General features: G+C 44.3%; 1 protein-coding gene across 2 annotated transcripts; it reads left to right on the top strand.

Moving 5' to 3' along the window:
* Nucleotides 1-392: 392 nt before the first annotated feature.
* RAB29 (RAB29, member RAS oncogene family) lies at nucleotides 393-13,369 on the top strand. Of its 2 annotated transcripts, XM_067531546.1 has the most exons (5): nucleotides 393-1,265; nucleotides 3,564-3,635; nucleotides 5,799-5,980; nucleotides 7,308-7,429; nucleotides 8,461-13,369. In XM_067531546.1, exons 1-5 carry the CDS (start codon nucleotides 1,142-1,144, stop codon nucleotides 8,576-8,578), a joined length of 618 nt encoding a protein of 205 aa, XP_067387647.1. In that variant the 5' UTR covers nucleotides 393-1,141; the 3' UTR covers nucleotides 8,579-13,369. The 2 variants fall into 2 exon arrangements, with proteins under 2 accessions (XP_067387647.1, XP_067387648.1); XM_067531547.1 differs by lacking the exon at nucleotides 3,564-3,635.
* The last annotated feature ends 913 nt before the right edge of the window (nucleotides 13,370-14,282 follow it).

The raw sequence follows: 14,282 nt of genomic DNA, 5'->3' as shown, positions 1-14,282 counted from the left end.
TACCTATATGCTACACTGCCTCTCAGGGATGGAATAAGAACCCAGGAGTCCTAGCTCTCAATCTGCAACCACACATATTTCTGCGCCACGCTAGTGCTGGTTGTATTACAAATCCTAAATGTAATCCTAATCCGGGGGAGGGAGGGCATGGATCCCACAGCACGGAAGGAGAGAAAAGCACTGCGTGTCCCTTTAAGAAGAGAAACGCGTCGCGCCTCTCCTCCTTGCAGACTACACTTCCCACCAGCCCCTGCGCCCACAGCCTCCCCTCTCCGCCGCCCTTTGCGCCGCGCTGCCTGATGGATAGTGTAGTTTGCCTGCTGGGGCCGGGTTAGTGCAGACACCTGACCTTCTCACATGACGGCGGAGCAGCTAGCAAAGGGGGTGGTGGCTGGTGCAGGGGGAGCAGCCGCTTTTGCTGTGTCCCACTAGGCGGAAGGAAGGCTAGGTCTTTATCTCCATCGTCCCCTGCAAGGAGAGGAAACAACCACTGCGTGGTGGGGTGGGGGGGGGAACTCTTCCCCCATCTGTGTGATGAGCGTGTTAGGGCTCAGCTCTTCCTACAGTGCAGCTGCATGAAGGTTGAAATTCCAGGAAACCTCCTGGGTTTGGCTGTCGCTTTGTTTTGGGTTGTCCTCATTTATCCAGTGGATCATTCTTCCTCGGGACTAATTATTTTCTTTCTAACTTGCTTTCAATGCAAGCCACTCAGAGGGGCGTACGTCTGCAGGAGGAAGCAGAAGTTATTCAGGAGCTAGATCTGTCTGTCTGAGGGAGCTGCACAGAGAAGGCCATGCCTTGCAGGAGGAAGCGGAAAGTTATGTACTGGAGCTAAGTAATGGAGTGCCCCTCTTAAATGAAGGGCATTCTACGTAGCGCCCTGCATCTCCAGGGAAGAGCAGAATGTTACATAGAAACTAAACCACTTTCTCTGTCTGTGTGTGTTGTGCAGAGCAGGTCATATCTGTGGGAGGGGAAATAAGTATTTACAAACTCTGGCTAGCACTTGCATGTCCATTTCCCTGAGAGTTGATTATAATTTTTCCACAAGAAAAAACTCCTCTTTGGTTATGGGCACTCAGATTAGACTAAATATACTGGAATAATAAGGAGAGGGTGGTTGTGTTTGTTTGATATAAAAATGGGGCATCATGACCATATGTTTAAAGTTCTCATTATTGGAGATGCCACGGTTGGGAAGACGTCGCTGGTCCAGCGATATGCCAACGACAGCTTCAACAAGCACTACAAATCCACTGTGGGAGGTGAGTGATCATCAAAAGGTCGCTGCGTGCAGCAATTTTACTTGTCAGGGGGAAATCAGCAAGATTTTTTTTTTGCCAGGGGGAAATCAGCAAACCTCTTCCTTCCTCCTCCTCTGTGTTCTTAACTGTGTTCAGCGTCTCTAAATATGGAGTATTTTCCCGGCCGGGGATGTATATTTCCCTCTCCTGTTCCTATATTTGTCTGTGGATTGCATTGTCATCTGCTAAAAGGGTACGGTGCGTTAATTGTCTTGGGGACAAGGGCATCATGACAGAGACTCCCAACACAGTTGACTTTAGTATACAGGACCTTAATAGTGTGCAGAAGCAATCCTGTGTTTGAAACGTCGTCTAGCACACCTATAGGTGCTAAAATAGCAGGGTTGAATTACAGGCCAAGTGCAGAGGCACTAAAGCTCAGTCCAGACCATCTCCAAGTGGGACAGACTAATAGGGGCCATTATGGGAGTTTTTCCTCAATTTCAAAGCACACGCTTACTTTAATTTCTCTGCTGGGGAATCTAAGATGAAGAACTAGGTCAGAGGTTCTCAAACTGGGGGTCCACACCCCGCTGAGGCAGTGATGTACAAAGCACCTGGATTTGTCCCTGCAAAACATGCACTTACACACAGCTTTGATCATTTGTAGCAGCAGGAGTGTTGCAGTCTCTCTTTATCCTCAATCTTTAGAAAACAAATCCCTCACTTCAGAAAGTTTGAGTCACTGAACTAGATGTTAGCTCAACTGGACAGCTTTCCTTTGACTTGCAGCTTATCACGTTTTTATCACTTCTGAAAAAACGTAAGTCATGGGTGTGTATTTAAACTCACTGGGCACTTGTTAGAATTGATTTGTTTTGGAGTGGGGAGGTTGCGTGTGAAAGGAAAACTCTGCCCCAAAGAGTATAAACACACTGGGATTGTTTCAGGCGCAAAATGAAGACAAGTAAAAACAAAGCAAACAAATCTGTTAATTTTGTAAATTCTTGGGTGTTTGTGCAGGACCAAAGCTAGCTTCTGACAGATGGCAGCGCTTGTTTTTAATGCGATGAAACGTTTTACTTTATTAAAAAGATTACTAAACATAGCTGCTTACTTGCCATTTTTTTTAGTTTTGATCTAGGATCAGGAATTTAAAAAAAAAGGGGGGGACAGGAGATTAGCAAGGCTGACTTTATCTTTTAAACTAGCCCCATTGTGTATATTGGACCCTAATCAAAACGATCTGATTAGTTCTGCCTGCTGTTTAAACTGTGGATTAAGGGTACAAAATGTGCAATCCAAATACTCTTGACTGAAATGTAAAGTAAATCCAAAGGATTGGAGGAGGGGGAGGTCTCCTGTAAAGCTCTCTGTGTAATAAGATTACCAATATCTTTTTTTTTTTTTTAGTTTACATTGTTATTTCTCAAGGTCAGGTTCTCGAGAGGTCTTATTCTTCAGAACTCTCCCTGCAAATTTATCTTCCTTTGATGATATTATTTATTATTTCCTCTACCATAGCACCTAAGAGCTCCAGTCATCGCCCAGGACCTCGTTGTGCTTGGTGCTTTACAAACAGACCAGAGAGGCTCTCCCTGCCCCAAAAGAGATTACAGTCTCAAGCCGCGGTGCTTGCCTAGCATTGCTAGCTGAGAGTGAGACTCGCACGTGGAGTTTTGAGTCCCATTCTGCAAACTAAAAGTTTCGGGTGGCATTTTCACAAAAGCTAGTGGTGGGCCGAATGCTGAGCCTGTTGAAGTCAGGGCTGGCTTTGGTGGGAGCAGAGTTAGCCCAGCAGTGAGCTAATCCCACCTGGTTTGCCTCTCTCCTAAAGGACAGGGGTGATATCTTGCACCAGCTCAGCCCCGCCAGTGCTAGCAAGTGGAGTGCTAGTGTACCTACCGCACAGGTGTCTCTACCACTGTGTTATCTCACCCTTTTCAAAGTGCCTATAGACAATGTGGCAGTGAAAACCCCAATGCTCTTTCCAGTACCGGTGCAGCTTCAACGGCAGACTTCCCACAAAATGCTAGGGTAGGCAAAACGATAGCCTGCATGATACACCAGTACCAAATGGAGCAGGATGGACATGGGGTTGGCTGTGCCCAGGGAAAGAGGAAATGACAGCAGGGGTTTAGAAGGAGAAAAGTCAAGTGTGGCATTCATGGTACGGTCCACTACAAATTGCCGGTGCTATTAAAGCATCCATCCGTTGTAAAGCATGAAACCTAAGCACCGCTAGAAATGAGTGGGGGGAATGCACAGTGGTTTTGCACAATCCCTAATTAGACTTCCTCTTTCTTTGGGGCCTTTCAGTGGATTTTGCTCTGAAGGTGGTGCAGTGGTCAGAATCGGAGACTGTGCGGCTTCAGCTATGGGACATTGCAGGTGAGCTCTAACAAGCCTCTGGAGTTAGCAAAGGACAGTGTTTCCAAGTGTCCAACTCGTTAGACTTTTTTCTTCTTCAGCAAAAGGCCCTTAAAAAAAAAAATTAATTTTTTCCAACCCAAAATAAATGTTGTATTTTGTAATATACAGGGTTTTTTTCCAATGGTGATTAAATGTTGAATCACGTGGCTAGTCTAGAGAGAACACAGCAGCATGGATTTATAAATTCCACAGTGTCCTGTCCACAATTTTAAAGCAGCAGGACCCTCTGAATGAGGAGAAAGGGAGGGTGACATGTATCTGAATGTGGATGGAGCTTTTCACCTTTAGGTCCCCTGTCTGAATATAGCGCGGGTTGGTGGCCATGAGTAGTGTGCTGATTCTCCTCTCCCTCCGGTCTAAATTTGGAGTAACTCTATGAGAAAAAAATTGGGCCCTAAAAGTTACCATCCAACAGCTGTTGGGGGTGGCCTGTGTGAAAAGAGTGGTTGGTTTCCTAGAGAATAAATGTCCACATCAGAGATGGGGAGGCCAGCAGTGAAATGGCCATGGAGGTGGTGTGTTTGGGTCAGGGTGAGGCACATCGGTGGAGGACAGTGGGATGGAGAAAACTTTGACTGCAGCAGCCTGGGCTGCATCTGCCACTGTAGAGAAAGAACTCAGCTTCCAGCACTGTCAAAGATAGCAGCAAAGAGGAAAGAGACAGAGCAGTGTCAGGGGGCGGGAGGACCGGTGTAGCATGGAACCTGTGAGACCGGGTAACTGAGTGAAATGCCTAGCTGTGGCTTTATCCAGTTTCAGTATCGGGGTCTGTGTGTCACGGATGTCAGTCTAATAAAAAAAAGGAGAAGTTGTTCCCATCGCAGCAGGATGCAGATGTCAGCCAAGTGGCCATTTATGGTTTGTGGGACTAATGGCTGCTGCATTGTTGTGTAACGCCCGGCAACGTGCTCTGTGCTGTACTTGACTGGCAGATACTGCCAGTTCCTGCCCTCTCGTGTTCACACAGTCTAAAAGGCACACAGAGAAAATAGTAGTTGGGAGGTAAGTAGATTGCTGCTGCTGTTGTTGCTGAGCCCTTGCCAGCGTAAGAGCCTGTAAGTGCTTACAAACCTACAGTGCTGTGTGGTTCTAACCCAGTCGTTGTATACAATGGTTTGCCTGTGCAGATTTGACCAAGTCCCATTTCAGTTGTTAGTGAATCATGTAACATGAATGATTCATAGTTTGGTCCTGTCTACACAGGCAAGACCAAATTACATTCTAACGTAAACACGGACTATGGCACTAGAGCGTTTACATCGGCGCAGCTGTAAGCCCTCTAGTGCAGCTGCTCTAAGCCGACGGAGAGCTCTCCCCTGGACTTAATTAACCCACCCCCAAGGAGCAGCAGTAGCTCTGTCGGCTCTCCTACCGACACAGCGCTCGGCCATACCAGCGCTTTGGTCGGTGTAACTTGTCGCTCATGGGGTGGCTTATTCACACCCCCAAGTGACATAAGTTATCCTGACATAAGTGGTAGTGTAGACATAGCTACTGTCTAAGGGCTTTGTTCACCCTGTGGTGAAAACTGTACTGCAACTGCTGTGTACTTACCAGGGTCCTAGCAGTTCCTCTAACTAATGTGGACAGGTTATTTTCTGGGAACAGTGTTCATAACATTAGTCTGTAGCACTCTTTTGGTAGCAGGTACTTCGGAAAAAATCCCGGTGAGGACTGATCAGGGAAATGCCACTAGAACCCTCTGAATAGCTGTGTTTAGACCAAGTATTGCTGCTGTTGGCCAGGCTTCCTTGTGGAGGAGGTAAAGCTTCAAGTGGGAAATGAGAGGAGCTTAAATGGCCTGAAAATGACAGTGAGGAAAGTGGCTGGAAAACAGAGGCTTTGGAGATTTGTGACTCGAGCATGTGGGGGAAGAGGGGGTCAAGAACTGCTAAGCTCTAATACCAGCTGTGTCACTGATTTGCTTGGGCAAGACACTGATCTTCTCTGTACCTCCAGAATGGGGATAATGGTACTTCCTCCCCCAGAGGGGTACTTTGGGGCACAGCGTCTCAGTCAGGTGGCTGGCCCTCGCTGGCTACAGCTGGGGCAAATCCCCAGCATGGACCAATCCAAAAAGACGATGTTTTAAAAACCATCTCTCAAACTCTCTCTCCCCAGGGCAGGAGCGCTTCACATCCATGACCCGGCTGTACTACAGAGAGGCATCGGCCTGCGTCGTCATGTTTGATGTCACCAACGTCAGCACGTTCAGCAACAGCCGGAAGTGGAAACAGGATTTGGACAGCAAGCTCACCCTGCCTGATGGAAGCCCGGTGCCTTGCTTGCTGCTGGCTAACAAAGTGAGCAAGTAGATGAACTTTGGGTCTCTGCGTGTCTGGGGGGAAAGGGGTTTAAATTGAAGTCATAGAGGGAAGACCTTCACCGCTAGACCTCGCCTGAGCTGTTACATGCCTTGTTGGTCTCGCTAATCCTTTCCTTGATCTTTCTGCAAGGATCTTGTGGTTCAAGTGCTGAGCCGGGACAGGGCTGCTACTGACCTGGCTGTGTGCTGTCAGATGGCTGCTGCGTCTCACGCTGTGGGTAGCACCAGTTCAGATCGGCAGGTAGAATTCTCAGAACCGGCAGCAGGGAGCTCTCAAATGAGGGCTCCGTCGCTGGAATCTGCTCCTTCTGCTGCAGGATCAGAGCTAGAGTCTGTGGGGGCTTTCAGGGAAGGGTTACAAAGCTTTTCTGTCCACACAGACCTTTAATTGGCACCAGGTTAGGAGGATGAATATGGATGGCAGGGCAGGGAAAGGGTTAGTATTTTAATGAGGTCACCTATATGAGTGACCTGATACTTCCCCTGTGGAGAGAGATGCCATCTGTGTGTTTGGGCACAGTGTCACGTTTCATTGTTTAAATCACTTGCTGCTTTGTTTAATGACTTAGTTCTCTTGTATTTTAAAAAACCCAATCTTCTGTGGCTACAGGGGCGTCCCTTCTTTGTGCCGATATCAGTTCAGTGGCCCCTTCCAAGTTCAGATTGATGAGGCTTGCCTAGTTTGAGAGAGAAGGTCTAAAATTCAAGATTACTCAAGACCTGGTTATCAACGGCCATGGTAAAGGGGACAGCATGTTATACAGTCATTCCGCTTCCTCTTCACCTCCTTTGGGAGTACACCTCCTCCTGATAGCAGAGTTTAAAGAATGTAGGCTCTGCCAACAGTAAGGAAATTTGCACCAGAGCAACTAAATCAATGTAAATCAAACCCCTAATAGAGATGCACTTCACCTTACTTCTCTATGTTTGCATCAGTGTAACTGCATCAGTGTAGTTAGACTGATGTGAATTGTCTTGATGTAGATGGAGCATTATCTAGTTTGGATGAGTGAGAACATTTCCCTGCCCCACTGCTCACTATTCCGCTCTGGAAGGATCTCCAGCACATGCATAGTTGCACCAGATGTGTCAGTTACTCTGAGCAGATAAGCATGTTGGCTGTTAAAACATCCCATTAGGAACCCCTATCAGATCATGTTCTCAAGGGTGGGAAGGGCTGGCACTCCATGCTATCATTACGTCTGCAAACTGGTGGTGGGGGTGGGTGAAGGCAGGCTGCTCCTTTTGTTTAAAATAAAGAAATAAAACCACTCCTTTTAAAGTGCCGGACTCTTGTTTTACAGTGTGACCTTTCCCCGTGGGCAGTGACTAGGGAAGTGATTGATCGGTTCAGCAAAGAGAATGGTTTCTCTGGCTGGACTGAAACATCTGTCAAGGAAAACAAGAACATTAATGAGTCTATGAGGTAGGTATAATGGCTTGTCATGGTGCAGCTAACGCCGTGATACTCAGATTAAGGCTCATGAGACAGAAGTGGTTCTTTAATGTGTCTCCTGGGGCTCTTTGCAGCACATGATATTAAAATGGTGTGTTTTAATTAACCAATCTAAGTTACTAACCAATCAGGATGCTTTTACTATGTTGTTAACCAATTATAGTTGGTCAGTCATTTTGCTGTGAGAATTTATATATAGTAAATGAAACAATGGTGGCTATTTTGGGTAATGCTGATCGCTAATTTGGTTCCTGAGCTACTGAGGTCTAAGCATCACTGATCTGAAGGGTTAACTCCTTAGGGTACTGAGCACACCAATGGCATTCACCATATAGCAGTAATAATGTATAAATCAGTCAAAAGGGAAACTGCAGCCTGAAAGGTCAGAAGTTCTCCTGACCATGTCTAAGCTGTGGCATGCACTGGGAAATGTAGGGTTTCAAAAAAATACAGTAGATATTTTTCAACTGCTGGTGTCTATTGGGAGAATGGGAGCTGGGTGTAAGAGGTTGGAGATCTGTTTGTAACATGGGGTTATCTCAGAAGAGAACTTGGCCCTTTTACTCTTACTAGGGCTTCTGAAAAGGTGTTGGATTCTCAGTCCCGGGCACCGAAGCCCTTTGCCCACATAACAGATAGGCAGGAAAATGCAGACTTCCCCATCCAAGCCTGCTGCTGTGCTGTAATCTGTAACAGTAGGGTCCCACCTCTAGAGGCGGGGAGGGTACTTTAGTATCCATGGTTCATTCAGTCATTGGCCTCTCTACTGATGCTTCCAGCATATGAACCCCCTAGAGTCACTGGTGGTGCTGTTCGTGATGGGGACACTTGCCCACAGGGAATTGGGTTATCTAGTATTGTCCCTTTTAAGTCCACAGCAACCAGCTCTGCTGTGGTGGGTGCTGGTGTTCCCACAGGAATGGTGGATATATGCAGGTGTGCGCCAGACTGTAGGGGTGTCGCCTGCGGCTGCTTGTTACATCATGTGTGTTGTTTCCTAGAGTCCTTATTGAAAAGATGATGTCATCGTCCACGGGTGAAGGAGATTTCTCTGTTTCTGACCGTGGGAATTACATTACCATAAAAGATGCTTCCCCATCTGGCTGGGGATGCTGTTAGCTATGCTCACTTCCCTGTCTGCATCAGAGTAAAAGGGAATGTCTTTTTCACTGATACTGGCTTTATTAAGTGATCAAGAATTGTTTCCTGTTCAGCACTCCCTGAGTCTCTGTAAAGTGCTGCTGTCAATGACTCTGGGAGAATTCCTCTTATTCCAACATAGTGGCACCTAAAGCTCTCTGCTGCTCCAGTCACTCCGTCTGCTGAACAGTTTGGGTCAACACCTCTGAAGTAAGCGGTCCACTTACTTCTGTAACAAGTTACAAAGACCATCTTTGTTATGAAAGTGAAGAGCTGGCGGTTTGCTTCTGCCTCCTGATTCCTGACATGGCGTTACAGTAACTCCTCGCTATTTCACACTCTGGAACTGCGCACGACTAACTGATCTGTTGTGGAAGTGCCCAGGACTCTTTGTCAGCTGTGGCACTCATCCTGGGTTGAAAGAGGACGCTTTCTGCTAGCCAAAATGCCTACTAGCAACCGGTGTGGTGTTGCCTGATTTGCAAAATGTATTGGTGTGAATTTGGGAGACTCTATAGCATAACTTTCATGTGTGTACATTGACTGCAGTAGTTAGTTTGTTTTCCCTGCCTTCTACTCTGTCTCAAGAATTGTCCAATTGCCTTTTGTCAGTTATCCCTATTTGTCCATCTACCCCATACATATAACTCTTCTGATGCCACTTTATTCGGGCATCCAGCGGTGAATGAGAAAAAGGTTGTAAACCCCCTTGGGTTGTAGAACAACAATGGTACTCTTTGCTTTTATAGCATCTGCCATTCTGTGATCTCAACTCACTTTACAAATGCTGATGAATTACTTCCTTACAACCATTTTGCAGTGGTGAGTAAAGCCTTAGGTGGTGTGGCTCACTGAAAGCCTACCTGCTGCTTTTAGTGATCCAAGGAAAAGCAAAGAAAGGGACTTAACCGATCAGAAGGAAGTAATGGAGAAAACTCCTCTTTGCCCTTTTGATGCCTGCTCTTTTCCGTGCATGTTCTACAGGCAAGCATGGCTGTTGGCTGACTTTTGGGCAAAAAATTCAGATGATTTTGTAAAAGCCTGTATTTGCCAATTTCCAGTAAAGGAGCTAATATGACTCTCAGCCCAGTAAAGCAGTGGTTACGTGGAGTGAGAGGAGGTTCGGTTTTACATCCTAACTTAAAGTAAGGCCAAGATCGATTCTCTGAAACACGGGCATTTTTCTGTGGCAGATTCAATAAGGAGGCTCTGTGGGGGAAGGATATTAAATGGCTACTCTCAAATAAGAGTGTGATCTGAACAAAAGACTGTGAGCCAGGAACATAGAGGATCCATTGCCTGGTACGGGAGTGATCTCTTCTGTGGCCTTTAGTAAATGGGACTAATTACCCTACTCCCCGAAAGAGCTGAAGATTAATGAATGCTTGTAATGTACTTTGGACTCGAGAAATTCTATATAAATGATGAGTGTTAATGAATTTAGGCTCAGCATTTTGTTGACGGTTAAATCTGAATAAGAATAGGACACAAACAAAATTCAAGCTTTTTTTTTTTCATGTTAAATGCATTCAAATATTCCATCACTGTGCAGTCGGATTCACAAAGAACCCAAACTGTGTAGAAGCTATATGAGAACTGGAAAGAGGAACTAAACAGCAATGAAGTGGAACTGACCAGTCTAATTTTACTGTCCAAACAAAGTATAATACAAAAAGCAAACAGCCTAAAATAGAAGTAAATGGGATTTTAAAAATCCTATTTTGGTTTTTAGAAGTCTAGAGATTCAATAGGAAAAGTAAAAGGTCTTGGTTTTAAAAGGGTTAATCTTGACAGCGTTCATCTGATGATGATGATGATTAATAATACCTAGCATTCTTCATCCATAGTCTCAAAGTGCTTTACTAGGGAGGTCAGTATTAATATTTCCATTTTACCAATGGGAAACTCACACACAGGGAGGGAAGTGACTTGCCTGTGATGGCACAGGAAGCTAGTAGCAGAGTCAGGAATTGAACTCCCGTCTCCTGAGTTAAGTCCAGTTCCCCCACCCAGTAGGCAAAATGGCCTGGAGGCATATATTTCATCACATGTGGTGATTTGCTTTAACTTGCTATTCAGTAGCAGTTCTGCACTGCCTTAATTTTGCATAAGTAACTGCCTCTCAAAAATAAGCAAAAAGCTTGAAATCCTTGAAGGTTTCTCATGTGCAAGACATAAAGTATCTGCCCAAGAGCTTTGGAATGCTTGTATGTGCACAGGTTTGTGTTTTTATTTTCACACACAATTCACTGCGTCATAACCGCTCAATAGGCGCAAAAGAAAAAGAAGTGTCAAAAATCAACCCAGTGCAACAAAGTCTTTGCTTGAGAACTGTCTAAAAACTCAGCCAAACAGGAAAACAATCTGACTGTGCACATGAGGGTTTTCAGAGCTGTGTCTCTGGCACACAAGACACTTAAAACAAAATAGCATGCTTGTTGTTAACCTCAGTTAAAACTCCAGTTCAAAGGCCCCATATAAACTCAGGGTTTGTTGTGTTATGCAACCAGTCGTAAACAATGCTTTGTAAAACTGTTTCTGCTAATGTGATTAAGTCCTGTCCATGGTGGTTGGGGTACCTTAGCTTAAAAGTTCGTTGGGTGTGTTAATATGTGAGACCAAGGTTTCTAAAAAAATCTTTATTAAAAAAATAATGTCCCATCTATGCAGGTGTCTATAGCTGTTCTATCAGAAACATGATAGGAAACTGTTTTTAAGTAAAGAAAGTTTGTGGATTTTAATCTCATCAGTGCTTATTATTATGACTTTGTACTCTCTTTGCATGATTCTGTGCCAGTTGACCTCTCTTTCCCCCACATTATTGCTTAATGTCAGAGCTCTTTGGTCTATGGACATGGGACTCAGAATATATTAGATTTAGTTACACACTTTTTAAATGGTGAAACTTGGATTACTACACATCTACCAATAACCAGAAACTTTTACTGCAGTAAAACTTGCAGGTGATGGGTACAGACTACAGAGCAAAGGGCCAATCAACCATATCAAAAGTCTGAGTTCTTGTTTTTTTTAAACTATTTGCTGTTATGGATAGTCTCATAAGTATATTTTTATAGACAAGATTCTGGTTAGTGTTTCTCAAATTACAGTATTCATTTGTTTACAGAAAAGGGAAATGCTGGTGATTTTTCTGTAACAATCAATAACCCAGGCAGTATTGCAAAAACTGAAACAAATCTGAATTAAAAATTCTGACTGTATTCTCTTACTTGGTTATTGGTTTCCTGTTGAAACAGTCCTAACGGCAGATGAGTTCCCATGTCCAAAACAGAAAAATATCTCACTGTCAACAACCATGGTATGTGTAAAGAGAATTGTGTGCGTGAACATTGAACTGCTCCCTCTCTGCCCCAAAAATAAGGTTTCTCTCTTACAATGCCAGCAATGCACATGGGTCCTTTTCATGTAAATACATTGCTGTTTTGATACTCTGTTAAGAATTATATTTGCTGTTAAATTTGTTGACTCTTACGAAACAAGAGATTTAAAATTTTCATGTACCAATCTGAGGCTCTGTCTACACTACATCATTTACTGTGGCACAGGTGCACCAATGCAGCTGTGCTGCTGTAGCACTTCTCATGAAGACGCTCTAAGACGACAGGAGAGAGCTCTCCCATCAGCTTAATAACTCCCGCCTCTGTGAAAAGCGGTAGCTAAGGCAGCGGGAGATGTTCTTCCACTGGCATAGCGCTGTCCACACCAGCGCTTAGATCGGTATAACTTCGGTTGCTCAGAGGTGTGGATTATTCACACCCGAGTGACACAAGTTATACCAAAGTAATTTGCAATGTATACCAAGTCAGTCGTTCTACTTTTGCCGTCTCAAAGCAGTCTACAGTTTCACCTATAGTGTTCTTATATAATTCATGATCATAGCTTGTGTCCCTTTAGCCAGATAGTGGGAATCTGCCCTGCTTCTGGCAATCACTGTCCCAAGTACAGTTACAGTGGTGTTAACAAGGCAAGCTAAGATTCACAGTGGAGCAGCTCACACTGGTTTCAAATACAAGTAAGCCCCACTGTTGCAAACTGCAGCTTTTCTTGTCCACACTTGGTAGAGGTGCAGTTACAGCAGTGGTTGACCATCTAATGCAGGAAACCTGCCCCAAGTCAGTGTACACAGGGCCTTTATTGTGGGTGCATCACATACGTTTTGAGGGCAAAATCCATCCTCTCATGGTATGTTGACAGTGAGAATAAAGCTAGGGTTTTATTACTGGTGAACTTAAACAAGTAGAAGTTTCTATCCCTTTTTTATTAAGAAAGACACACAAGCAAATATGTGCATTCATTTTATAGTGTTTTGGGAGAGCTTGTATGAAATGAGATTTTATGTATTATCACTGGCATTGACTTCTAAAGCTCTGTAACTGCTCATTGTAAATGGACATTGATCCTCCCACCTCTGAGGTACATATATATCTGAAGTCCAGAAATGAAGTGATTTGAGTGAAGTGACAGGAGTGTGTCTCACAGATACGAGTAGAGTTCAGGTGTTCCCAGCTCCCAGTGCTGTGATCAGACCACTCATCCTATTGAAAACATTGTGTTCAAAGAAGGTAGTGAAGCAGGAGGGACAGCCTTCAGAGCATGAGAAAGCCAATGTGAGTTGCTATGTTATCATTAGCCCGATGTTGATAGTTTGCGTGTCATTAAAATTTTAACTAGTGTATCAAGGCTGCTCAAAAAGTATTGCAAAAGCTACCAAATTACCTTTAGGGTCTGGAAAAGTTAATCGGTGTTTTTAATCCAGTACACTCTGCTTTTTTAGCTGAGACGTGTGGGAGGGAGGGCGGGGGGAGGCAAAGTTTGCTTTCCTAGTGACTGTATCCAAAGTTGGTGGTAGTGGGGAAATGTAACAAAGCATGTAGACCTATGAAAAGTCTGGCAGGGAAGGGGGTAGCAACTGCCCCCTCTGCTCCATAGCAAATGACCTGACAAGGAGGCCTGTAGTAAGTTTACCTTTCTACAGTGTGGTTTTCTGTGCAGATGGGCAATTGGCCTCCATTGCCTCAAGTTTGGGGGTATCAATTTACACTAAAGGTAGAGGCATAATTGCATCAACCAGAAATATGGCATTAAGAACTGCATGGGAGACATAAAGCCCAACAGAGGTATTAAATTAATTCATAATTACTTCTGTAATTAGGCAAAAACTGATCAGATTTTTCTGTGGTCAAATTAGTCTCCGAGAATAAAACTTTATAGAAAACTCATGTAATATAAAAGGTACTAATTGCTACATTTAATCACAGCGAAGAATAAATCGTTGATAACATTTAAAATGTAAAGTACAGTAAAGGATAATTAGCTATGACAGAGAAAGCTGCCATCTTCATGTGCTGTAGAGTAGATGTAGAAGCAGAATTCAAAGTGGTAAAATACATGTAGGAATTTCTTCATGGGCTTCCCAATTCTTAGATTAGTCTGAGGGCAAAACTAAACCCATTCTCCTTCTTTAGGGGCTATTTAGGAGCAGAAGTTGGGAAACATGAGTGGTGGAGTGTACTGTTTTCTTAAAAAAAAAAACAACAAATCCAGTATGTTCACGAAGATTCATTGAGTTGCTTGTGAGACCAAGGCACTGGACTCGATGAACCGGGAGATCCCTTCCAGGCCTATATTCATATGTTCCAGAATCTCAAACACGTAAAATAAA

The sequence above is a fragment of the Emydura macquarii genome, unplaced genomic scaffold (assembly GCF_026122565.2).
Source record: "Emydura macquarii macquarii isolate MOO-44397 ecotype Brisbane River unplaced genomic scaffold, CSIRO-AGI_Emac_v2 contig_3220, whole genome shotgun sequence".
NCBI lineage: Eukaryota > Metazoa > Chordata > Testudines > Chelidae > Emydura > Emydura macquarii.
The sequence above is the reverse complement of the archived record's forward strand: the minus strand, read 5'-3'. Positions and strand labels throughout refer to the sequence as shown.

Coding starts and splice junctions, on each gene's coding strand:
- RAB29 (XM_067531546.1), top strand. CDS start 1,142: ATGGGGCATCATGACCATATGTTTAAAGTTCTCATTATTGGAGATGCC. Junction 3,636..5,798: donor TCAGCTATGGGACATTGCAG/GTGAGCTCTAAC, acceptor CTCTCTCCCCAG/GGCAGGAGCGCTTCACATCC. Junction 7,430..8,460: donor AACATTAATGAGTCTATGAG/GTAGGTATAATG, acceptor GTTGTTTCCTAG/AGTCCTTATTGAAAAGATGA.